General features: G+C 46.0%; 1 protein-coding gene across 3 annotated transcripts in view; it reads left to right on the forward strand.

The window, feature by feature from the left end:
• Positions 1-24,340, forward strand: part of TRANK1 (tetratricopeptide repeat and ankyrin repeat containing 1) — a 71,069-nt gene extending 46,729 nt beyond the window's left edge. For all 3 annotated transcript variants that reach the window (XM_054991040.1, XM_054991042.1, XM_054991041.1), the window contains 8 exons: positions 1,342-1,498; positions 3,714-3,802; positions 8,051-8,154; positions 9,217-9,349; positions 10,861-11,006; positions 12,150-15,190; positions 15,646-15,747; positions 23,337-24,340. In XM_054991040.1, the coding sequence (XP_054847015.1) occupies positions 1,342-1,498; positions 3,714-3,802; positions 8,051-8,154; positions 9,217-9,349; positions 10,861-11,006; positions 12,150-15,190; positions 15,646-15,747; positions 23,337-23,449 (3,885 nt within the window). In that variant the 3' untranslated portion in view covers positions 23,450-24,340. The remainder of the gene's footprint in view (positions 1-1,341; positions 1,499-3,713; positions 3,803-8,050; positions 8,155-9,216; positions 9,350-10,860; positions 11,007-12,149; positions 15,191-15,645; positions 15,748-23,336) is intronic.
• The last annotated feature ends 1,401 nt before the right edge of the window (positions 24,341-25,741 follow it).

Raw genomic sequence — 25,741 nt, forward strand, 5'->3', positions numbered from 1 at the left:
AGTCTCTTGAGACCGAGAGACAAATCTCAAATCCTGCTGCCAGGTCTTCAGCAAAAAGTAGTCAGCTCTGCAAAGTCAACCACCTTGCAGACTGAGTTCCACAAAACAATTACTTGGGTAGCTGTGGCAAATATGCCAAGATACTGGACTCAGATTGAAGCCCCCAAATCCAAATACCACAGAATTATACTCAATAGAGTTATTTAACAACAGTGCAATGATTACAAACATAGATGAGCGACCACGCATGGTTAAGCTGCACCTCCACCTCTGTCAGATGTTACATGGTTTTTATACAGTGAGCAGGTGTTTTTTAGAAAGCTGTGTTAATTTATTGTGATTTTATCTTGTATATTTTATCTTCTGTTGTAACCTGCCATGAGCCCACTTGTGGGGAGGGCGACATATAAATATAATAAATAATAATAAAAAGTGTGCAAACTGGAAAGGAAAATAGCAAAGTTCAATAACTATCCTCAGGTTCTACAGACCTCAGTCCCTTGACACAAATGTTACCTGGTCAGGTTAAAAGTGCAAAGGCAGAAGTCCTGCTAATCAGGTCCAAAAAGCATGTAGCACAGGGTAACCACCAGTGAGCCTCACAGAATGGAGGGGGGAGGGTTAGCTGGAATGAAGACCACCACCCCTAGCTTTATCCCAGGCTGCTTGCAGCTGGTCTGTTCCTAAGCATTGCACTTTCTCCCACCCAAGATCCCTTGCTCTAGATGAAACATTGTAAGTGCAAAACCCTCTTCTGGCTTAATCTGGAAGCTGTGATGTCATTTCACATCTGCATGGTTTTGTTCTACCTCTGATAACTGCAAGGTCATGCTGACTGCACTTTTTCAGAGACAGGCCCTCTATGTATAACCAAGCCTAGAAACTGGAAGCAAAGGGGTAGAGAAACCAAGGAACAGGCTAGGGTCACCCAGTTTCTGATGGGGTGTTGGGGGTTTAAATGGGTTTGAGCCATAAGACTGTATCATCATACATACTACGTTTCTTTGCCATATCTAAGCTCTCAGAATTCCAGAATTCCAAGGGGCTTCTTCCCTTGCTTGCTTGAAAGCAAGTGTGAAGGGTTAAGTGTGTCCTAGATACGTGTGCCAGATTTTATTCAGATACATCTTTCTTTAGGTGATATAAGCAAATTAAAAAAGAGAGATGAGTTAAACCAAATTAGGTCATCTTTAAATTGTACTTTGAATTGTGTTTGGCCATTCAAAGAGGGTAAGATTAGATATGTTTGTGAGATGTTGCTTGAAACTCATTTAGTTGTATTAGTGCTTTTACCAAAGCCTTACATGTGTGTTACACATTCGTGAACTGCTCTATTCCTAGTTGCTTAATGGAGAGCTAAAGCAATTATATACTGCAATTACAAGAGCCCGGGTCAATCTGTGGATCTTTGATGAAAACAGTGACAGGCGTGCACCAGCATTTCAATATTTCATCAAGCAAGAATTTGTTCAGGTTGTCAAAACAGATGAAAATAAAGGTAAGAGCGACTTACGATTTCTTTATGTGGACAGACCCAGAACTATTCTTTCATTTTTGCATGACATATGCAAGTACTGAAGTAACAGGGAGTTAACTTGGTTGCTTTGGGTAATTTTCACTCGAGGGTGAAACGGTGAAGTAACTGACAGTGCAGTCCCGAAATACATCCTTCTAAGAGCCAAGCTACAAGAGACGAATTACACAAGGAGGAACACGTGAAGGAAGTTGCAGTGTTAGCTGGGAAGCTGAGTTTTAAAAGAGATTGGAAGGCTTTGCCGATTTCCCCTCTCTACAGAGCCCGGGAGATCCCTGCTTAGAGGGTTTGTTTATTTCCTCTTAGCCTCTTAGAAGGGAAGGTGAAACTGACAGAGCCTTTGGGAAGCAAAAAGGAAACTAACAAACCCTCTGAGCAGGGATCTCCCTGGTTCTGTAGAGAGGGGAAATCGACAAAGCCTTCCAATGTCTTTTAAAACTCAGCTTCCTGGCTAACATTGCGACTCCCTTCACATGCTCCTCTTTGTGTAATTCGTCTCTTATAGCTTGGCTCTAAGACCGTTGATTTTGGTGGGTTTGGAAGGGAGTAACTCCGCTTAGAATGGTGCTGTGAGTTTTTTCACTGCCTGTATTTAAGAATATTCCAGTTGTTTTCAGTAGGGTTTAGTTAAAATGAAACACATTCCTGGTCAGCAACCAACTGCCAGAGGGCCGTGTTGAGAAAAGAGTAGTGGGCAAATCTAGTGTCTTACTCCAGACATGCACACTAGGGGGGTGTGCTTTGTGGAAGCTTCAGGTTTAAATGCCCGTTTCCCTGCTGCTGTGAGCAGCGGGGAAAGGGGCATTTAAACCCCTGAATCAGCTGCTCGTCAGGGGCTTCCCCCAACAAGCGGCTGAGTGCTGGCGCTGTCGGGGCCAGGGAACTCCTCGGCCCCGACCCTGGCGGATGAAGGAGGTGGCAGGATATTTACGGAGCATACCGAAGTGAGTAAAATGCTGCTTCGGAATTATGCTATTTCCGAAATTTTTTCCTGCTTCTGGTAAACCCAAAGCAGGAAACCCGAATATTTTCAGGCTGCACACCCCTAATGCACACATACCCAGTGATTGTCAGCAAGTTCTCATTTCAGCAACTGCCATCCCTTTATCACCTCTTTTTGTCTCTAGCTTTGTTAAGTGGGATTTCTAATCATTGCCTGCTAAAGTACACTCTGATATCTGTGCTTAGTAAACTTGTACAATTAGTGTTTGGAAGTTTTATGAATGATAATCAAATGTCAGAGCTCTCTAGACTGCTTCAGCAGAAGCACTAGTTGTATGTAGCTTGTGCAAGAACTCCTCTGAATTGAAACCAAACAGAACATAGAGAAGATACACATAGAAGTGCTTTATCTTAGCTGTGGCTCTGCAGGGCACAGTTTGCCCATTGCATCACAACTTGGAGTAACAGATAACAAGAATCAGTGCTTCTAAACCTGTGCTTCTGATGTCATGTCCAGAGCACCAAAGTATAGATCTGGGCTGTAATCCTATCTCTTGCTTCACAGAGCCCATTTTAGGACATGGCTTTGACAAAATCAGCGCTTCAGATGTTATGTCTACCCCCCTGCTTCTAAATGTACTACCGGCCCATTTATCAGTTTGTAGAATAATGTGTGCATTCAAGAAAGAGAGATCGCCAAAAGCAAATAGAAGCACTTCCGATATTGTTTCTGTCAATGACTAAGAAAGATATTATACAGGAAATGTATCTAATTTCATATTATATCAACCTAATTAGCCAGGCTATGGGATAACTAGCTGGTTTAGAAGAAACTATTACCATGATTTGAACTAAGAATACAAATATTTGAGATAATATAATGAATGTGTGCATTTTATAGCACAAAATTTACCTGGTTAACTTTTTCTGATCATGGTTGTTGGGGGTTTTCCGGGCTGTATTGCCGTGGTCTTGGCATTGTAGTTCCTGACGTTTCGCCAGCAGCTGTGGCTGGCATCTTCAGAGGTGTAGCACCAGAGGTGGTGCTACACCTCTGAAGATGCCAGCCACAGCTGCTGGCGAAACGTCAGGAACTACAATGCCAAGACCACGGCAATACAGCCCGGAAAACCCCCAACAACCATCGTTCTCCGGCCGTGAAAGCCTTCGACAATACATTTTTCTGATCATGCTTGTAACAAGTAAAATGTTTTTTTAAAAAAACTTTTAATTCTAGACTTGGATGATAGCATGTTTGTTAAAACATCCACTCCGGAAGAATGGATTGCGCAGGGAGAATATTATGCTAAGCACCAGTGTTGGAAGGTAAATTCACCAACTTGCTTAAAAAAAATTACTATTTTTTTGCTTGTGGGGAAGAAGGCAGGAGTGCAGCTGCCTCTCCTCAAGCCTTTGAGGAACCCCTTCACATTTTACTCAACTTTTCCTCACCCCCCCCCCCCCACTGCCAAATCTAATAATCTGCATCTTTAGTTCTGATCACCTAATTTTTCGTTGGTAAAGAAAATGCCTACAAAGTGTGATGTTTATTTATTTAAAATAGTTTAATATGTTGCTACCTGATACGGCAAAAGACATATTGTTAGTATTGAAGAACAAAGATTCTCTTTATTTAAACAACAACATGTGGTTATAGGTTGCATGAACTTGCACTCAACATCACACATCCTTATTTTACTACTTAACCTTTTGAAAATGCAAAAAAAAAAAAAGTAACATTTTCCATCATGCTACAGAGTGATGAACTGCTTTCTCCAAAAAGTTTTGAAAAAGTTTTGAATGAAAACACAACCTAGTCCATTATATCATTTTGAGTTGGAAGCAGGACAGATTCATATGTGATGAGTTTCCAGAGCCAACCTACTCATCTTCTCTCTTCCCTAGCTCTACTTTCTCTTTTCCACCACCTAATCCAAATGGCAAAGCTGCAACCACTCATCCAGCCTTAATTCCTGCAACTTTCCCCTCTTGTCTCATTCCTCTGCCTGAGCCCGTTCCATCCCTCTAGCATGAATACTGTAACTACTACCACGCTCCTCCTCACCCTTCCCGGTTCTTACCTGCAGTCTCTCTTTGCCTTGTAATGTTTTTTTTTAAAGGAAGGATGGCAGACTGCTGTCCTGAATATCCTCTTGGCATTGGTTGGGGAAGGAAGAAAACCCAGAGCACCTCAAGTGCGGGGGGAGGCATTTTGGCCGGGGGGGGGACCAAAAGGGAGAGGAAGGAATGTTGTACACACTTGACCACAGCCTTAGAGAGTGGTGGTCTATGGAAGCTTGAAGTCTATAACCTTGAGTGGGAGGAAGGAGGCTAATGCTAGAAGATCATGCTTAAGGATGTATTGATGCAGACCTCTTTCCCTGTATCTCTGGAGTGCCTGGGTCTTGTATATACTGGAGATAAAGTGAAGCCGTTCAAGTGCACAGTGAACAAACAACATTCTGCTGTCCTGGGTCCTCCTCTGGAACAAAGGCTTTAGGCCTGGGAACTTGCCTGGAAACCTGCTGATATTTTCTTGCTAGGGGCACTCTAGGTTCCTTGCTGACTTGTGGAAGTGCAAATACTCCCTAGCTTCTATATATCAAATAAAATATTTCAGTAAATTCATGGTTGGGGGCAAGGCAGGCAGGAATGTCCTCCTTCCCAGATTCTCTGCACTTTTTTCTGTCCCTTACAGGTTTTTTTTTCTCCTTTCCCGCAAAAGGTGTCTCCTTCTTCCACCCACCCCCAGAGAAGCACACGGAGGGCTGCTCGAGGTTTCCCTGTGTCTGTCCTCATAGGAGGAGGAATCACATTTGCTTTCTAGTAACAAGAGCTTGAACCTGCTGCGAGCTGTGGGTTGAATCTTGTGAGCCATCAGCAGGAGGCATTGATGGTTTTGAATTTTCCCTGCATTCCTCTCCCGGCAGCCATTTCCAGCCCTGGGAAAAGCCATGTGGGTTGGGAGGCTGTAGTGGGGAGGGTGGAGAAGGGAACAGAACGGCCTAGTGCTGATGGAGGAGGAACAAGGGAATTGGCTCTTGACTTGTGTGTCTAATAGCTCCAGGAAGGGTCCCTCTGATCCCTTTCCCCAGAGTTAGCAATGGCTACTGGGAGGAGCAGAAAGTGGCAAAGATTCACAATCCTATGTGGCCACTTTTAGCTGTATTTTTCGTGTCCTTCCCTGGTGAGTATTTTCAATCTCAATGAGTAGGTTTGGCCTTTGATTTTAGCTTTTGGGTATCAAGCCCTCCAGTCTTTGATAGATGTGCCAAGAGTTTTCCTGTCAAGCTACTGTGTTGAAGCTTATGTGCCCTATTGATGTTTGCTTTACTTAAAAATGTTTTTTTTCCCTTGCAGTGCAACACAAATGCTTATTTTTCATTGTCACTGATAGAGTATCAGCCTGTGAAATGTGACGAGCAAGTAGATCAATAATTGTGGAACAAATCCCACAACCATATGGGGAAAAAAACCCTTGCCCCTGGCTTTCTGGTATAAATATCAGAACATAATTAAATTGGCATAGTTGGATTAACAGGGTGGATTCCTCTTTTTTTAAATTTTGTTTTAACTCAGTAATCTAATTAACTATATACTACATAACATCCCTGCCTTCGTTAAGTTTACTTCTTGCACAATTGAAACATTTGGACAGTTTTTGTAGTAGCAGGTGGATGTTTTGTTATTTTCCACTTGGTCACATAGTCGCATTGGGTTGGATCCAAAGGTGTTTTTCCATGTGCAGAAGATGCCTGCCACTGATGGAAGGGTTCTTTTTACCCCTAGCACTAGCTCAGATGGTGAGAAATATTGAGATTTACATTCAGATCTGCCTGTAGGGAATGTGCTCAACCTTTTGCTTAAATGGCAGCGTGAGAACCGCCATTTATGTTATTTTTATTTTTCCCCTGTGGCTTCAAAATTTCCAGAAATTTTACATGTCTGCTCTGGGCCTTTTTCAGTGTGAGTTCAGACCAGGCTATGGGAAAGAGATGGTACTGGTGGCTTTAGCTAATGATCTCGGTCTGAATGTAGACAAAGACCATGTATCTTGGTTGCTCTTCCTTAATAAATCTGCAGCCTCTGACACAGTAGATCATGCCACCTTGTTGAGGTTTTTAAGGCCAAAGTGGGTATAAGGGTTATGTGCCTTGGATTGGTTTGTTTCTCAAGGATCAGGCTCAAAGTGTTGCTGTTGGAGACCAGCTGTCTTCAGGGTGTGAATTACCTTGCAGGGTTCCACAGGGTGCAATCTTATCCCCATTTTATTCAACCTCTATGTAAAGCCTTTAGGAGAAATCTATCTAAATTTCCTGGTAATGCAGTAGAGACCCTCAGTTGCTGCCTGACAGCTGTGACCAAGTGACTGAAAGTGAACAAATTGAATTTGAACCCAGACAAGACAGAAGTGACATGAAGGAGAGGGGGGGACAGCTCTATCTAGGATCCCCCAAAAGGCTGCCGCCCTTCCCAGGGGTGAAAAGAACAGAATACAAAGCTGGGAAGTGAACCTCGCTTTCCAGTGTAGCATGCCACCACCAGCCTCTCAAACAAACTGTACAGATACAACAATAACAAAGTTTATTAGCCAGAGGCTATCACATTCTTGAAATCAGTTCAGAATTACATGATTGCACATCAGCGAGAGACATGCCATTTAAAATAAATATTTAAAAGGTACATATAAAAAGTGCACTAACCTTTTACTTAATTGGATGGAAAGCTCTGCCTTCACTGAGGCACCAACCTCCAGTCCCTGGGTTCATTCCTGGGATGTACTCACATCTCAGTGATTCCAGACACAGCTTGGTCAAAACTTATTTTATTAGCTTTAGAGACAGGCAACAGATATAAAACCAATAACCTTATTGTTATTTGTTTTATATTGTATTATTGTTTTATATTGCATTATTAAATTCAGATTTAAATTATGATTTGCCTGCAGTGAACGTGCTCAACCTTTTGCTCAAATGGCAGCGCGAGAACTGCCAGAGAACTTACCTGTGACAACACTGTGTTCTTACGCACGTGCTGGTGGCCATTCAGTTCTTTGAATCCAGCCTTTAACTTAGTTGTATTCTTGTGCATGTACCTTAACTCTGTGACCTAGTCTGAAGCATGATTTTTCAAGATAAGTGAAGACATTCATGAGTTTTACGGGTACTGCTTTACTAACTGGCAGTCATGACTTGCTAATGATGGCTCATTTAATATACTAGCTAATAGCATGAAAAAAGTTTTGTGTATCTTATTTAAAAAAAAACAGCACCTTGAGAATCCACTCAATCACTTACTTGAATCAGGGCTTAAGGTTGCCAGCTAGTCAAGAAAAAAAGTATGCTCCTGTATCTTTAACAGTTGTTATTTACCTGTAGAAATCAGCAGGTAATTTTTTTTATTGCACTGAGATGAGAATTAACACCAGCTAAGGTCTGTTGATTATGCTGCTGGTAGGGGCTTAAAATCAGTGTGGTGAAAAAGCTGGCTGCCTTACCTTACCTGGAGTGTGCTGTTTTAATCATCGGTTAATTGTATATTTCAGAGCCCTGAATAAATGTGATCCTGTTTCAGGTGGCAGCCAAGTGCTATCAAAAGGGGGGAGCCGTTGAAAAGGAAAAACTGGCTTTGGCACATGATGCTGTGCTTCAAGTGCAGTCAAAGAAAATCAGCCCCAAGTGAGTGATTTTTAAAAATATTGTTATGTTTTCACAGAAAAATTGACATGCAGGTATCATTCCACAAATCAATCTTCTACTGCCTTCCTTTCCCATGTACTTGTACCTGTGACCTAACATTGCACAAAGGAAGGACCCTTTTCTTTCTCTTCAGTCAAGGTCAAAAACACCACACTCCAGAGGATATGCCACATTGCAAGATAAATGTATGGCAGACTTCAGGTCCCACCAGAATAACTTAAGCAATCTTCTTTCTTGCCAGCTGGTGCTTGTGCACAAACTGTAACTGCTTGGAATGTTGTACTGTGGAACATGTGCTGTGTTTTGGATTTTACTTTTGGACTGACATGACTGTAAACCACTTCTCTCTGCTGGTGACTTTATTGGAGCTCATTTATTACAAAACGAAAGATACTGACATTGGCATCTACTAATAATCCATGCATAGATATTAATGTATACATATTATATTTAAATAGACCTAAGGGTTGGTATCCACTAAGCGCACCTTTCTTTGCTTTCCCTAGCCAGTGGGCACCCAGGCCTCCCCCACAACCAAGACTGGTGCTAATGAGACTTACCTGACCCATCATTTTCCTTCCAAGGATTGCTGATGTGATTAAAGAAGGGTTTTGTCCCTTCTCCTGCCAACCAGACTACAAGCCACAATTTTTCCAGCTTAACAACAAATCTGAGCCTCAGTTGTGCTTGCTTATTGCCCTGTGCACAAGTGCTTTACAGTTTGGCAGTCAGAAATTATTGTGAGGTGTAATGTGATCCTATTAAAGCTTTACTGTCCCATTTGGAATCACTGCAACCGGTTAGCTGTGACTTGCTAAATCCCTTTGCTTTCAGTGGGACAGGCAAAGTGAACTTTATCTGGACTGTGGCCAACGTGTGTGGCTTAGTACTTAAGGCTGCTTGGAAGCAGCTTAATTATTTGTTATGTTCATTACCTGTCTGAGTGATGGCCTTTAAAAATCACTTATTTTAACGAATTAACCCATCTATTAGGATGGTTAAATATCTTTATATATGATTAATTTTCTGTTTTATTAATAGAGACAAACAAATGGAGTACATGGATCTGGCTAAAATCTATCTCGAATGTGGTGAACCAAATCTGGCTCTCAAATGCCTGTTCCATTCGAAAGAGTACCCACTTTGCGCACAGCTCTGCGAAAAGCTAGGAAGGGTGACTACAGCCTCTCTTCTTCTGTTTGTTTTAAAAACTGGAGATCTTACTGGTCTGATATGAAAGCATATATAAGTCCTTGAAGTTTTCCCTTCTGCATGGAACATACGAATTTTTTAATATCTCAGAGATACTTGTTCATCCAGCCGTCAGGCAGATGTGCCTGCCTGATGCCCATGGGTGTTTGTATGTTGGTTGTGAAGCATTATATGTAAGAGGGTAGGAGGTGCACGCCTGTAGGAGGTGCATGCCTGGACCTGAATAGCCCAGGCCAATCTTGTTAGGTCTCGGAAGCTAAGCAGGGTCAGCCCTGGTTAGTACTTGGATGAGAGGCCATCAAGGAAGTCTAGGGTTGCTGTGCAGAGGCAGGCAATGGCCCACCACCCGTGGTTTGTCTCTTCCCTTGAAAACCTCAGCTGGGGTCAACATAAGCTGGCTACAACATGACAGCACTTTCATGTAAAGAAAATGAAGTTTCTTCCAGAAGGCTTTTTAAAGGGGGCGGCTGTCCGCAAATAATTCAGACAAACAGGACTAGTTGACCTGTGTAACATTTGAGCCTCCTGTAGACTAAATGTGCAGCTGAATGTGTGAGTTGTTTCAGTTGGAGCACATAAGGTTGAATCCAGTAGTTTCCCTTCTGTTCACTCTGTGGTCGTGCTACAGGAGAGGGCAAGCCTTCTTTGTCTGAAGGAGATGGAGAAATTCCACCCATTCTTCAGGAGACAGCAGTAATTGGATGCAGCTTACTTGATATGGTTAGCGTGAAAATTCAGTCAGTGGTCTTGGTGTGAAGGCAATTCCTATAGGCAAGACATCGTTTGATAGTTATGCTCATCCATGCGAGTGTGAACAAACTCCTAGTGTCCTTTGCTTTCTCTTGTTGCCAATAACTTTGAGGCGTACAGCCACCAATATATCTACTAATCAAAACCCACTGAGGGGTAAAAGGCAGCAGCAGAAGGAAGGAGGCAAAGTAATGGCTGGAGGGTTGGGGGAAGGCGGTGACTGAGTTGGCATAAGTGGGGTGAGTGAGGGCCAAACCACAAGAGACAAATTACACAAGGACGTGCACGTGAAAAGAGTCTCAATGTTAGCAGGGAAATTGAGCTTTAAAAGACATTGGAAGGCTTTGTCAATTTCCCCTCTCTACAGAGCCAGCAAAGACACTCCTCAGAAGGTTTGTTAATTTCCTCTTGGCCTCCTGAAGGCTCCCTCAGTTTCACCTCTCCTAGGAGGTGAAGAAAAAAATAAACCTTCTAAGGAGCCATCTTTGCTGCTCACTAGAGAGAGGAAATTGACAAAGCCTTCTGATCTGTCTTTTAAAACTCGGCTTCCTGGCTGACATTGCTACTCCTTTCATGTGAGCATCCTCGTGTAATTCATCTCTTGTAGTTTAGCTCTGAGATGACCAGGGGAAGTCGGCAATGCGAGGAACCGTCAGCTGGGTGCCAGAGGGGGAGGGAAGGATGAAATAGAAAGGACACTTGTGATATGTTGTTATTGTGCAGGTGAAGGATGCTGCCTATTTCTATAGAAGAGGCCAGTGCTACAAAGATGCGTTCAGGTGCTTTGAAGAGATTCAAGAGTTTGATCTAGCACTTAAAATGTGTTGCTACGAAGAACTGTATGAAGAAGCAGCAAAATATGTGGAAAGGTGTGTGCTTGAAGAGGCGTTTTAAATAGCCTTTACAAATTCAAAAATTATTCCTGGGTTGAAATGTATGTGGCATTGGTATAGCTTATCCGATAGGCTGGCAAAAAATAAATTCCTTGTGTCAGAGGATATTTTAAAACACTTTGTAAAGGCATAATAGAAAAGTACAAGTGCTTTTTTAAAAAAACAGCGGATACTTTTGTTTTTAAATCAGCTTTGCGAAATCATGCATGCAAATTATATGTCTTGGGCACAAAATGTTATCTCCCACTCTTTACTGTGTAGATGATTGTAAAAAGGCAAAGTTAATTTACTCAGCTCTCAAAAATATTACTCACCCCAGGTGCGTGTGCGCACGTGCTATTTTTAAGGGTGAAAGTTGCTTGTCAGGGACAATTAAGTCCTTATTTCAGCAGAAATTTTACCACTGACGTTTTCAGAGGTGCAAAAAGTAGGTTGTTCCATTCAAAAAGTGGTAAGAGGGTGGGTGATGTTAAGTATTGTGAAGCAACGTGTGTGTGTTAACTTTTAACTTCTGCTGTGAAAGTGCATAGATTGTGTGTGAAGCTGCATACTTAAATGGCATGCACTGCCCCTCCCCCACAAAAGTGCGTTGGTCTCAGTGTGGAATAGTGACCTGATTTATGAATTGCCTTCCTTTGCATGGAGAAATGGAGAAATTCTGCATGAAGAAACTCCTGTACGTGTGTTGCAATTTTCAGATCACCAAATCAAAGTGGCTAGCTCCATTTTGTCCCTTATTCTAACAGGAGAAAAATTGTGAATGAAGTTCCTGTTCATTTTAAATATAGCATTACTCAACAGTGGGAAGCACGGCCATGTACTCTTGGTTGCGGTGACAAATTAATGCTTTAAATTGGATAAGCACAACAAAAGGGTTGCATTTCCATTTAAGATTTTCTCCCCAGGATGGAATCCCGCCCCCCCTTTAAGTGCTGACTCTTGACGTATTTAAAAGCTTAATAGATTTGCAGTGCCATCCTAAGCAGAGTTGCACTCTTCTAAGTCCATTGAAGTCAGTGCTCTTAGAAGGATGTAATCTCTGTTTAGGATTGCATTGTAAATGTTTGACTGTGATGACTTCTAATTCACAGTTGACGTTTACCTCTGTATTTTTTTCAGATACGAGAAATTGCTAAAGAAAGAAGGGCAGCCGGCTTCAAAACTTTCGTATACAGCCAGCCAGTTTTATCTAGAAGCTGCTGCCAAGTACTTGAGTGCAAACAGGATCAATGAAATGATGTCTGTGCTTTCTCACCTTGACACTGAAGATCAGCTTGTTTTCTTGAAAGCTCACAAATACTTCTCTGAAGCGGCGGATCTGCTGAAGAGGGAAGGCCGAGATGAAGAGGCTGCAAAACTGATGAAGCAACATGGCTTTGTGTTGGAAGCAGCAAATCTTACTAATCGGAGAGATTTCCGAGCGTCTTGTTTGCTTGCGGCAGCCCGCCTTAGCATCGCAGGTGTTTACAAGTTGGAGAATTTAAAAGCAATCTTGGAAGAAGCCTTGGAGTTATGCGAACAAACTAACCAAAAATCTAGCAGCGCCGAGGCAGTGTATCTGATGGGAATTGAAGAGAAGGACTTCTATAAGTTGAAGGATGCTTTCCATATGTTTCTGCATGTGAATCACCATGCAGGTGCCGTTGAAGCACTTTTTGGAGCAGTTCAGTGTGAAGAAAGCAATGAGAGCATCTTGAGATTAATAGCCACACATGGCATAGGAGCAATTCTGAACCTGGTCAAAGCTTTCCAAAAAGCAGACACAAATGCTGAGAAAGAAATGGTCAAGTCATGTTTTGATTACTTTGGAATTGCGCCGATAGATAAATTTTTTTGCCAAGTGTCTCAGAATGAAGCTGGATGTATTTTAGAGTTTCTGTCTGAACAGGCCACTCTGAGAGAGAAGAAAACAAGTGACCAGTTTGTTACAAGTCTAGAAGAAGTAAAATCTGCTCTAAATAAATACTTATTGAACAGGCTTGTTGCCATTACTCATAATTTACTTGAACGAAATTTCCCCGATATTTGCACAAAATTCATTGTCGGCTTGAAGTGTGAGGATGAAAACTGTGAAGACTTCCACAGAACTTTGTCACGTCATGAGATAAAATCCATTTTCCAGTGCAAAAGGCATTTGGCTACAATAAATGGCCTACTGTTGGAAGCAAAGCGAGTGTTTCCAAAAGATGTGTTTTGTGAACCTAATGCCATCGACGAACTTCTGACAGCTGATAAGTATGCCTTGTGTAAATCCCTTATAAATACCTTCTTTCCTAAACATTTCCACCTGAGGATGGTGTCCGAAAACCCCATGGCGTGCAAAGAAATCCTAAGTCTTCACAGAGGTGGCTACAGAACCTTAAATCCTTGCAAAATGGTGCTGAGGGAATATATCAGATTGGAATTTAAAAATGAGACTGCCCGAAACAGAAGAGAATCGACTGATCTGTGGCTGAGGGCGATGCAGGTCTTTGCTTTAACTTCCAGTTACCCTGAAGAGTTTGAGAGGCTTCTTTGCAAAGAGGAAGATGAGTATAACCGAGAAGTCAAGTTGCTTGCAGAAAGGGGAAGAGTTAGACCGAAAGGTATAGAGGGCAGGTATGGCATGGTGATGCCTGACAAATATGCAGACAATGCTGAAAGCACCTACTTGTGTTTTATTCGACTCCTGCAGGATTCCATGGACCAGCTCTTCATTCACAGAAATGTCGAAGATTGCAGGTGGATGTTTTACCGCTTCATGAACATCCTGGTTGTGAAATGCATCGATCCGTTGATTCCAAGCATAAGAAACACAGTGGCTTTACTAGAATTTCAGTTTGTCTTAGGCTGTGCTGTCCTGATGCGCCTCTGCAGAAACATGACTCTTTGCCTTCCCAAGAGTTACATTGCTCTCATCCATTACTGGGATTTTTTATTCAGAAGGGGAGATCACAACAAAGACTTCGTGTATTCTGTCATACAAGACTACAAGCCGGAAGACACGAAGAAAGCCGTAAGAGATTTTAAAAAACATCTCATCTATTTGGCGGATGTTCTGTGTGGATATGAAGACTTCAATGTACTTGTGGATGCTTTTGGTGACTCGGATTATATCACATCGGGAGAAGCTGAGCGTACGGTGGTGCTTTGCTTAGTGATGTTGATAAATGCTGACCAGGTGCTCAGTTGGAAATACAAAATGGTTTTAGCGGAACACTTCCCAGCCATCAGGGAAAGCCTTCTGGAAATGAAAACGAACTGCCCTTCCAAAGTTCCTGAAAGATTGTTTAGGATTGTGAATCTGATGAGTGACGTTTCTGAGGTTAAAGAAGTAGTGGAAGGCCTAAAGGAGCTTTTGTATTGCCGAGATGAGGAGTTTTTAGCCGACTGTCGTTGGAGGTGGGATCCAAGAGGAGCAAGGGGTACCTGGCATGAGGATAACAAAGTGCTGAGAGGCATCTATTATGAGGTTGCAGACTTGGACAGATTTGCATATCTCAGTCAGGCAAATGACTTTGAAGAGCCAGAAATGGATTTTGAAACAGATGTCTGTGTTGAAGAGAGAGAGGATCCATTGGCTAACATAGCATCCCTAAGGCAGCAGAAACAACAGCAGAAAGCCTCTGCAAAGCGGAAGTTGCAGTTCTTTTTCCGGTTTGTTCGCTGTTGTATTAGATGGAAAAGGGTTTCCAGCTCAAAACTGGAGTCCTCGGAAATGTCTTTGGGAGTCTTTAAAAAAGCAGATATTGACCGGACACAGTGTGATCTCTGTGGAGTGAAATTTCTCCAAAGTCCTGACAACTTTGTTATTCAGGCAGAGGATTCTGAAAAGGAACCCACTCAAGCAACGACACCAATAGAGGGGGACTGGGCAGAGAATGCGGAAAGAAATGAAAATATTACTGCTGGTGAAACTTTTGAGAGTCATATAATCCTAGCTGAGCATAAAAATAAATATGTTTCTTATCAAAGATACTTTGATTTTTTCAAAAAGGAGGTAGACCCAGTGCTATGTGATGGAATAAGTGTGGTAGAAAGCATTGGAGAAAATACATGTATCAAAGGCCACATTGCATTCAAGGAACGTTCTAAACTAGAGCAAACAAAAATCCAAGAAGCTATTAAAAAGATTTCAGATACAGTGGAGGACATCTACAAGCGAAAAGCATGGTCTGAGGGTGAGCCATTTTGATTGTTTTCATAAGTCCCACCTTAGCAGTCAAGAAAGTTCTTCGCAATGAACCAAGAAATGGTGGGGCTAAAATTGAGCCCCCCCCCAATTAAATGGAAAAGTACCCCTCCCAGAGCCCTCATCATATAGATGTGCTTTTTCTGATGAGGCTCTGTGACAACAACAGGTTCCTTGTTTGAATCAGGCATTAAATCCAGTATATATCAATTAGATCCAGTATCTTTCAACCTCCAAAATCCCTGAGACCATCACATGTGTACATACGGATTTTCTGTTCCAAACCAGTTCAGTTTATTTCTCCTTCCCCCCTCATGAATATTCATTTTCTGATTTCCAGGTTAATCTGTTTCTGTATGCTCATAATATGCTGAGTCATACAAGATTTGTCTCCATTTGAACCATGGTTCTCTGACTTGTGCTTTAATTGGTTTTCTGTTCCAGCTGAAGAAGTTATGTCCAAGTTGGCTAGGAATTTATGCACTAATCTAAACGATGCTTGTGAATGGCTGAAAAAAACGGAGTCTAGCCTGCTACAGGAGGAAGGTATGTTGCCAGCTTAATGAGATCCAAATATAGCAAGTTGCTGTGTAATTTTATGTACTGAAAAAGTAAACTTCTGTTGTTTAGAGGGGGCTTGTAAGAATATTGCATACAGCATATGGTGCATACTCTTTAAATGGCCATGGAACATATTACTAGGGATGTTGGGTTCACTGTTGGATGCCATAATGAAGTAATAATAATAACAACAACAACATTCGGTTTATATGCCGCCCTTCAGGACGACTTAACACCCACTCAGAGCAGTTTACAAAGTATGCCATTATTATTCCCACAACAACAAACACCCTGTGAGGTGGGTGGGGCTGAGAGAGCTCCAGAGAGCTGTGACTAGCCCAAGGTCACCCAGCTGGCTTCAAGTGGAGGAGTGGGGAATCAAACCTGGCTCTCCAGATTAGAGTCTCTTAACTGCTACACCAAACTGGCTCTCAGCAACATGACAGGAGAAGTTTCCCTTATTGAAAATCTTCCTTCTGCTCAGAGGCCCTTCGTGTCATTCGCAGACATAAGAAGAAAAAGCAGTGACAACAAGCACCTCCTTTGTAAAGAGAAGGAAATTCTTTAGTGCTGTCGCCAGTGCTAGCACAGATGTGTGAGTCTGTGTTGCATGAGATGTGCAAGTCCTCTGTGTAGCCTTCACTGAAGGCTAAACTGTATCTTGCATAGAGAGCCAGTGTGATGGTATGATACTCAGGCCAGAAAGATCCAGATTCAAATTGCTGCTCTGCCATGTAGCTCACCTTGGGCCAGTCACAATCGCTCTGCCTTATTTACCTCACAGTGTTGTTGTGAGGAAAAAATGGGAAGGGAACAGAGGAATGATGAGATAAATGTAATACATGGAACTAAATAATATTGTAACAACTTGCACTTATCAAAATTCCATTTTCTATGCAGCTATTAAAGATACAGGAACCCTCCTTTTACATCTGGTCCTAAGTCAAACTCATTCCCAGTATAGGTGTCTGTTTTGTATTCAAAGCAGTGTCTGTACACTTTTGATCGTCTTCGTCCTTCTGTGCAGCCCCACATTGGGACTGCGCAGGCGCAGGCCAGCCGCGGAAAAGATTTTTCTAGCTTTCAGAGATGTGAAGGGGACGTTCGGATCCACCGCGCATGCGCGTCGGTGTTCCCGCCAATTTTGAATGCATATATATCCGAACGTCCCCGGCATTCCCTCAGTTCCTTTTTCGCCGCCATACGAAAAGGTTCTATTGTCTAGCGTTTATCCTCTCAGCGTCTCTTCGGAGTTTTTGGATCGTGATCTTCTGGTCGGTATTTTTTCCCCTTGTCGGTGGGAGATACCGTTCATTATGTCCCAAACTTCTTTGTTTAAGAAGTGTCTTTAAGTGCAGCACTAAAATGACGCACTCGGACGGCCATGAGCTCTGCCTCATCTGCCTGGGCGAGGGGCATGTTGTCGAGCGCTGCTCCATCTGTATGTCCTTCACTCCGAAGGCAAGGAGTGATCGGAAGGCCAGGCTCCGTGCCTTCTTGTGGGATGCTAACCTTCTCCCCCCCAAGCCATCGGGCTCTTCGGGAGATAGACCCCGCTCCGCCGCTCCGTCGCCGGCGCCGTCTCGTAAGTCGCCAGAGCAGCTCCCCACGGAACCGACGGGGCAACCCGTTCCGGAGGCCCAACCTGACTCCGGTTCCGGGGATCGTCCTTCCGACCGGAAGGCCAAGAAGCGTTCCGCATCCAAGCCGAAGTCCTCCTCCAAGCCTTCGGCCGCAGAGGCTGCTTCGGAACCCCAGCCCAAGAAGGCCAAGACGAAATCGAGGGCCAAGGGCCGTGCTTTATCCCCGGCTCCGACTGTGCGACCTGGTACTCCATCTGGACCGGTCCTGATCCCTGACGATGTAGTGAGGCTCCACACCCCGTCTCCTCCTTGCACGCCTCCTCCGTCGGTTCCCGAGGAATTCGTGCCGTTCCCGTCTTTCACGGAACCGTTCCAGTCATTCGAACGTTCCCTGCCTTCCGCCCCGGCGCCTTCGGAGGCCTCCGTTCCATTGCCGTCTACTTCGTCGGTTCCGATGCCTCTTCGCTGGCCTGCCCCGGTGCCTGCTCCTCTGCCCCCTTGCCAGCCTGTCGCGGGGATTGGGAACATGACCTCCTGGCAGGATTTTGTGGCGTGGTTCCAGCAGTCGCTGCCCTTCCTGCAGCATCCTTCGGTTCCGGTGGTTTCCGTTCCGGCTCAGCCAGTCGGGCTCCCGGCATCCGCTCCTCCACCTCCTGGCTTGCCTCTGCGACCGTCGGTTCCTGCGGCTTGTCCGTCGGCCCCGAGCGCTCACCGGTCTTCGGTTCCGACGCAAACCTCGCCGGAGTTTTCAGATTCCGAGGATGAGGAAGGTCTGGCGTCCCCGTCAGAGTGCTCTTCGGACGCGGCCTCTGATCCTTCCCCGGATGACACCGTGGGTGGGCCCCGTTCATCGTCCCCGAATGACGACTACAGGCTATTCTCCGAGCAAATGATGCGGATGGCCGCCGCGCTGGAGATAGACGTCTCCTCCACGACCTCCAAGCCCAAGAGTAAGCTGCTGGAGGCACTGTATTCCGGGTCCCCCGCGTCGGTGGCGTTTCCCCCTGTGGAGGATTTTGTTGACAGCGCTCTCGCGCTCTGGCAAACACCGGCGTCCGTGTCCGCGACGGCAAAGAAGGTAGAGAGGTACTACCGTTTAAAGCAGGATGATTGCCCGTACCTCTTCAGTCATCCGAAACCCTCGTCCATCGTGGCTGAGGAGGGTCAGGCTCGGTTCCGTTCCGGTTCCTCGTCGGCCCCAGCGGACCGAGAAGGCAGAAAGCTGGATGGCATGGGCAGGAAACTCTACTCGTCCGCGTCTTTGGGATTCCGTATTGCCAACTTCCAGGCCATAATGGGGTCCTACAATCTGTTCCTCTGGAAACGGCTGTCCTCTTACCTTTCCGATCTCCCCGAGGATCGCCACCACTTGGTGAAGGCCCTTCAGGCAGAGGCCATACGGCTGTCAAAACAGCAGATGACAGCGGGCAAGGATGCTGCCGATTCCGCAGCGCGCTCGATGGCGACTTCGGTGGTCCTGCGTCGACACGCCTGGCTCCGGTCCACTGCCCTGCCGCCAGAGAAGAAGGCGAAAGTGGAGGATTTCCCATTCGAGGGGCCCCAGCTCTTCTCGGAGAAGACGGATGAATCCCTCTCCCTGATGAAAAAGAATCAGCAGACGGCCAAGTCCCTCGGAGTCGCCCCCTCAGCTCAGTCATCGGGTCCGAGGTATCGTTATGGTCGGTTCCGATCCTACCAGGCCCCTTACCAGCCTTACCAGCAGCGTCAAGGGCGCTTCTTCTCGGGCCAGTCCTACGGTCACCGATCCTATTCAGCCCAGCAGCGTCACTCTTCCAGGCGCTCCGGCCGGTCCAAGGGCAGGCAACAGCCCTCTTCACCCAAGCCTTCGACCTCGGTGCAGAAGCCCTCGGTCTTCTGACTAAGCCTGAACGCTCCCCTGTTGGCCTCCGAGGACACTTCCTCTGCTGCCCAGTTTCTGGACAGGCTTCGGCCTTTTTTGCCCTGTTGGCAACGTGTTACTTCTGACACTTGGGTCCTGTCCATTGTGGCCCATGGTTACAAGTTAATGTTTACAGATGCACCTCCTCTCTCTCTCCCTCCCCGTTGTTCTCCATGTTGTGATGTTATGTTGCACAATAATGTTATAGAGTTGGTTAACAAAGGTGCTGTCCGGGTGGTCAATGTCGCTGCTTCCCCGTGGGGATTTTACTCGAGGTACTTCCTTGTGGATAAGAAGGATGGAGGTTCCCGGCCCATTTTGGACCTTAGGGGCCTCAACAGCTATTTAAAGGTTGAGAAATTTCGGATGCTGACCCTGGCACGGGTCCTGGAGCTCCTAGAGGTGGGCGTCTGGTTAGCTATCCTAGACTTGAAAGACGCCTACTTCCACATCTCCATCTTTGAGGGCCACAGGAAGTATCTGCGGTTTGCCTATGGGGATTCTGTATATGAATATACGGTGTTGCCTTTTGGGCTGGCCTCTGCGCCCAGGGTCTTTACGAAGTGCATGGCCACTGTGGTGGCATACCTACGGTCCAGGGGGTGCTTTATCTACCCGTACCTGGATGATTGGCTCCTAGTGGGACCCTCAGCTGACTCTCTCCGGGACCATATTGCCCTCACTTTGTCTGTACTGGCTAAGTTGGGCTTGGTGGTTAATGGGGATAAGTCCATCCTTACTCCGGGCACAGCCATTAGGTTTATTGGGGTTCATCTCGACTCACCACGGGGCAGAGCCTACCTGCCCCCAGATCGCCTGACCAGGCTTTCTTCCTTAGCCTGTCATTTCCTGCATAACCGTTACCAAACTGCCCTTTTGATACAAACGTTATTGGGCCTTATGGCCTCCTCCACTGGGGTGGTTTTCTTTGCACGCCTGCATATGAGGCCTCTACAAAACTGGTTCATCCGGAGGTACAACCCCCTCACTATGGGCCAGCATCAGAAGTTCTCCATTCCCAGGGTGGTGCTGCGCTCTCTGGCCTGGTGGACTGTCCCTGGAAACCTGTCTGAAGGTTGTCCTTTCGGCCCCTTCCTAGCTGAGGTCACAGTTTATACCGATGCCTCCAACTTGGGATGGGGGGGGCGCTGTGGACAGCTTTCGGCTCAGGGCATCTGGTCCCCATCTGAGGCATCCATGCATATCAACCTTCTTGAGCTTAGGGCGATCCGTTACTCCCTCGCTTCTTTTGCAGATGCCATTCGGAACAGGAAGGTTCAGGTCCTGTCGGACAATACCACGGCCTGCTACTATCTCAACAAGCAGGGAGGAACGGTCTCGCTCAAGCTCTGCAAGGAGGCAACGACTCTATGGAATTGGGCCATGGTCAACAACGTCCTTCCCAGAGCCGTGCACATTGCCGGGGATCTCAACACCTCGGCAGATGCACTGAGCAGGGTGTTTCTGCCTCAGCACGAGTGGTCCCTAAACAGGGTCTACCTCGACCAGGTTTTCCGCACATGGGGCACGCCTTTGGTCGACCTCTTCGCCACTACCCGCAACAAACAGGCCCCGCTGTTCTGCTCCCGGGCCGGCATTGGCCGCCACTCCCTAGGGGATGCCTTCCAAATACCTTGGTCCCCAGGGCTCTTTTATGCCTTCCCGCCCTTCCCGCTCCTGTACAAGGTTCTTTCCAGGATCAGGGCCTTCCGAACCCACTGTATCCTCGTTGCCCCTCGGTGACCTCGCCAGGATTGGTTCCCCCTTTTACTCTCCCTGTCCCAGGGGCGATGCCTCCCCCTGCCTCACGCCCCGGACCTCTTAACCAGGGACGGGGTGTGGCATCACGATGTGGCTGTACTGAATCTGGCTGCCTGGCTTCTGGGCAACCGGGAGTGAACCTCTCTTCTGGAGTGCTTGGGGTGATCTTGAATGCCCGGAAACCGTCCACCAGGTTGTCCTACCAGAGGAAGTGGTCACGTTTTTCCCGGTGGTTGGCCCCGAAGGGGGTTTCTCCCTTTAATTGCCCGCTCCCTGTCATCCTGGACTACCTCCTGGATCTCTGCTCCCAGGGCCTTGCGTTTTCCAGTGTTAAGGTCCACATGGCTGCAATCTCTGCCTTCCATGAGCAGATTGATGGGAAGACCGTTTTTACTCACTGGCTTTCCAAGCAGTTCCTGAAGGGCCTGTTCAAGACCTTCCCTCCTAGGGCCCATCCCATTCCACAATGGAGTCTCTCCCTGGTTCTCTCCCAACTGATGCTCCAGCCCTTTGAGCCTCTATCTTCTTGTCCCCTGCCTTTGCTCACTCAGAAGGTGGCTTTCCTGGTGGCAATCACGTCCTCTAGGCGTGTTGGGGAGCTGTCTGCCCTGCGGTGTGACCCTCCCTTCCTGCAGTTTTTCCCTGGTACTGTCATGCTCCACACTAGCATGGAGTTTCTGCCCAAGGTAGTCTCAAGATTTCACCTACAGCAAAAGGTGTTCCTCCCTTCCTTTTTTCCAACACCCTCATCCCCAGGGGAGCGAGCACTACACACATTGGATGTAAAGCGTGCTTTATTGTTTTATTTGCACCGCACCAAATGTTTCAGGAAATCTCCTGCCCTGTTTGTGTGTTACTCTGGCCCTCGCAAGGGCTCACCTGCTTCTGCCCAGTCCATCTCTCGCTGGATTGTGTCTACGATTAAACTTTGCTATCAGCATGCTGGAGTCCAGTGTCCCTTGTTGGTTACCGCTCATTCCACTCGAGCGCAAGCTGCTTCTGCTGCCTTCCTGCGAGGGGTGCCGCTCCAGGACGTCTGCCAAGCTGCGACATGGTCCTCTGCAGACACTTTCATCCGGCATTACTCTGTGGATGTGCATGCACGACGTGACTCGGCTGTTGGCACGGCTGTCCTGCAGTCCTTGTTCAAGTAGACACTCACACCCGCCCCCATTGGTGAGATGCTAGTTACTCTCCCAATGTGGGGCTGCACAGAAGGACGAAGACGATAAACAGGGTTTCTCACCTGTAACTGTTGATCGTTGAGTCTCTTCTGTGCAGACACACATTCCCTCCCGCCTGCCCCGCTGTGAGTGTTTGGTTGACTTAGTTTCTCCGGCGGCTCAGGTGAACTGAGGGAATGCCGGGGACGTTCGGATATATATGCATTCAAAATTGGCGGGAACACCGACGCGCATGCGCGGTGGATCTGAACGTCCCCTTCACATCTCTGAAAGCTAGAAAAATCTTTTCCGCGGCTGGCCTGCGCCTGCGCAGTCCCAATGTGTGTCTGCACAGAAGAGACTCGACGATCAACAGTTACAGGTGAGAAACCCTGTTTTTTTCCTTCACATGAAGGAATAGTTCTTTATTTTTTTAATGTATGTTTCCTTTTATTTGGCTGTATTTTATCCAGCATCTAAAGACTGTTGTGTGGGCCATTATTCGGTATGGTGTTTAAACAGAGGCATCAACTTTAAACATGTAGATAGTTTTCACACAGATACCCACTCTTTCAAGGCCGAGGATACATCTACTGGGAAAGGAGGTTAGCTTTTTGTCTGGTAGCAGTTCTGTAGCTTAAAGAGTTGCGTGGCAGGCAGAAATGGAACTGCCGTGTCCTGATGAAGATGAGAACTGCAATAGGGAAGCTGCGCCTGCTACGTTGGTACATGGTTTCATTTGGGTAAGGGGGAAAAAGAGGACAGAGGGATCAGAGAAACAATGAGATGCAAAGTTCTGCAACTGCATGCTTCTAGATATTCCAAGGACTTCAGATGCAGGCATCAATTTGGGGTAAAGACTTAACACCTCCTTTCACAAGCTTAAGTTTGCATGTGCAAAGAATTTCTCACATGTCCTGTTCATATTTTTAAGGAGGCAAGGTTTTTCTCTCTGTCAAGAGTTTACTGCTTGGATTGAAAAGGTAAATGACATGATGGACATTTAGAATAATGATTCTGTCAGAATCGTAGTCGCTATGTGGAAAACATCTCTAGCCATCTTTGTTCTGGGTTTGGAATCCTTGATGAAAAACAAGCTTTGTTGGTATGCTTGGCAAAAGTAGGCTTCCGCATTGAACAGTGTCTTCTTTTTTCTTCTTAAACTAGAGTTTGACCACGACAAAGACTTGGACAATGAAGTGAAAGGCGAAGAGATCAACTTTGAAGAACTACACCACAAGAAGCCCTCGCGAAAACATGGCAAGCGAAGAAGAAAATGATTTTTTAAATGCTGAGGTCTCTCTGCCCTCTGATTTGGGTTCTTTTGAAAAATAAGCAGTGAAGTGCATAAACAAAAAAAAAGTTTAAAGTTTTTTTCTTTTTTCCTTTGTAATTGGGGCAGCAGGTTAACGACTAATTAATAATCATCATGACCAGATTTTAAGAGTACCAAGAGAGGCTGAATTTCAGATGCATTCAGCTCAGCAGGAAGACAGTCTGGAATTCCACATTTGGCAGAGACCCAGATCTCAGCTGGACAGCTAAAGCAACGGAGAAGGAGGGGCCGTTCAAAGCAGATTAAGTATCGGGAGGGAAGTGCTTAGTTTCCCCCCAGTTTGCCACACTTTCTCTGCAGCACCCCCTCCCCTCCTCCGGATCTAGGGCCCGTCTCATTATCTGCTTCAAATCATGCCCTTCTGCAGCCAGGTTCTTGGACTGCAGTCTACCGTGAATGAGTAATTCTGCCCTTAGAATAGAATGAGGAGAAAGAATTACTCCCTTCTTTTCGACATTCCATTTTCCATTTTAGTGCCGTTATTTATCTACCAGTTAGTCTAGGAATGACCTCAATGAGAAGACTGTTCATCAAGTTCCAGTGAATTTTAAACTTTCAGAATGTTCAAAAGACAACTTAACACACACGGAAAAGCTCCCGTCTTTCTCCGGAGCCCCTCAGAAAGGGACAAGAGGCTCTCTTGATTTTTTTCCCCTTAATTTGTTTTGATATTAGCTGTTCTTTACATGTGTCAAAAATATGGTATGTTTCTTCAGAGAGTCATTGTGGTTTATATGCATTTTAAATTTGAAAAGATTTTATACGTTTGGAATGCCATAAATAAAAACTTGCATTAGATTATTTTTAGAACAAAATAAAGATTACTGAAATTGTATCCAGTCGTCCTGACCATTTAATAGAGAAGTGAAATCAGTTTAGGAATTAGTAACCTACAAAATAATTGATACTACTTTACATCAATCCTGTAAGCCAATGGTTCGTTCTCAAATATTTTGAAGTGTGGATTGGGATCTACCTTGCAAAGTAGTTTCATGAAACTTTCCCCCTCCCTTACATAAAACATAAGTTAGTACTGAGCAAGTATATGCATTCATATTTATATGGGGGGGGTCATACACAGACATCGAATTTTGGATAGGGATTAATCCATTGTCTGGCAACTCCGTCCATCTGTCTGCCCCTCCCCAGCCCTACAGCAGCTGCCATCACCCATGCACAGCCCTGGGCAACGGCCCCCAGCTGATTCACTTTCCTCTTGCAGTCTCCCAAGCAGCTCAGCCTCAGCCAGGCCCACAGGAGGTTGTTGGCAGCGCGAGCAGGTCAAGCACAAGCCCCAGGCTGCCAAGGGAGCCACTGGAGAAGCTTCAGAGGGAGCAGGGGCAAGCCGGGCAGAGAGCAGAGCAAATGCCCAGCCCTGGGCTGAATGGGCCAGGAGGCTGCAGAGTCTACCCAGCCCTCTCATTGGACAGGCTGGGAGAAGGGCCACTCAGCAAAGATGGCTGAGGATTGGGAAGAAGCCCAAGGAGGTGGGGGGAGAAGGGGGGGTCCTTTAAAAGGAGGTTTGTGGGAATGGGGTTGCCAATCTCCAGGGGGTGGCTGGAGATCTCCAGGAATTGCAACTGAGGCCACAGAGATCAGTTCCCCTGGAGAAAATGCTGTTTTGGAGGGTGGACTCTTTGGCATGATAGCCTGCTAAGCTCCCTCCCCAAACCCTGAAATCTCCCAAGAATTTCCCAGCCTATAGCTGGCAATCCTGGCAGCTGAGGAGGAATCACAGGGAGAGGCAGACGGCGTGTGCTGTCACTTGCAGGCTGGAGAAGGGACAAGGTGGTGCAACCCCTTTTCTTGCCCATCTGAGGATGGCAGATGGTCAGGTGGGAGCGCTGGTGAGGGAGGAACCTCTTACCCGTGCTTTTCCTGCAAACCTGGGATTTCTCTCAGATTTACAGAAAGATATTCCTTAGCCCTGGTAGTACCCCTTGTGGATTTCTTGGGTTTGCATGGTGGGGCCACTCATCACTATTAGATGACAAGTGGGGGACCTGTGAGAACCATGGAGGGAGAATCCCTGCATACTTGGTCACCCTCTTGCTGCTGCCACCACCTGCCTGCCAGTTTTGGGGTGGCACCAGGCTCCTGCCCCCCCCTTATCTGATTACCCACCAGGCTGCCTCGTGGGAGGAGGAAGCAGCAGCAACCCATAATTTGCCAGGAAGCCACAGAGGGCCTCTTCACTCAGTTAACCTTGTACTATCTTGCAACCCACCTGCAAGAG

This window comes from Eublepharis macularius, chromosome 11, assembly GCF_028583425.1.
Source record: "Eublepharis macularius isolate TG4126 chromosome 11, MPM_Emac_v1.0, whole genome shotgun sequence".
NCBI lineage: Eukaryota > Metazoa > Chordata > Lepidosauria > Squamata > Eublepharidae > Eublepharis > Eublepharis macularius.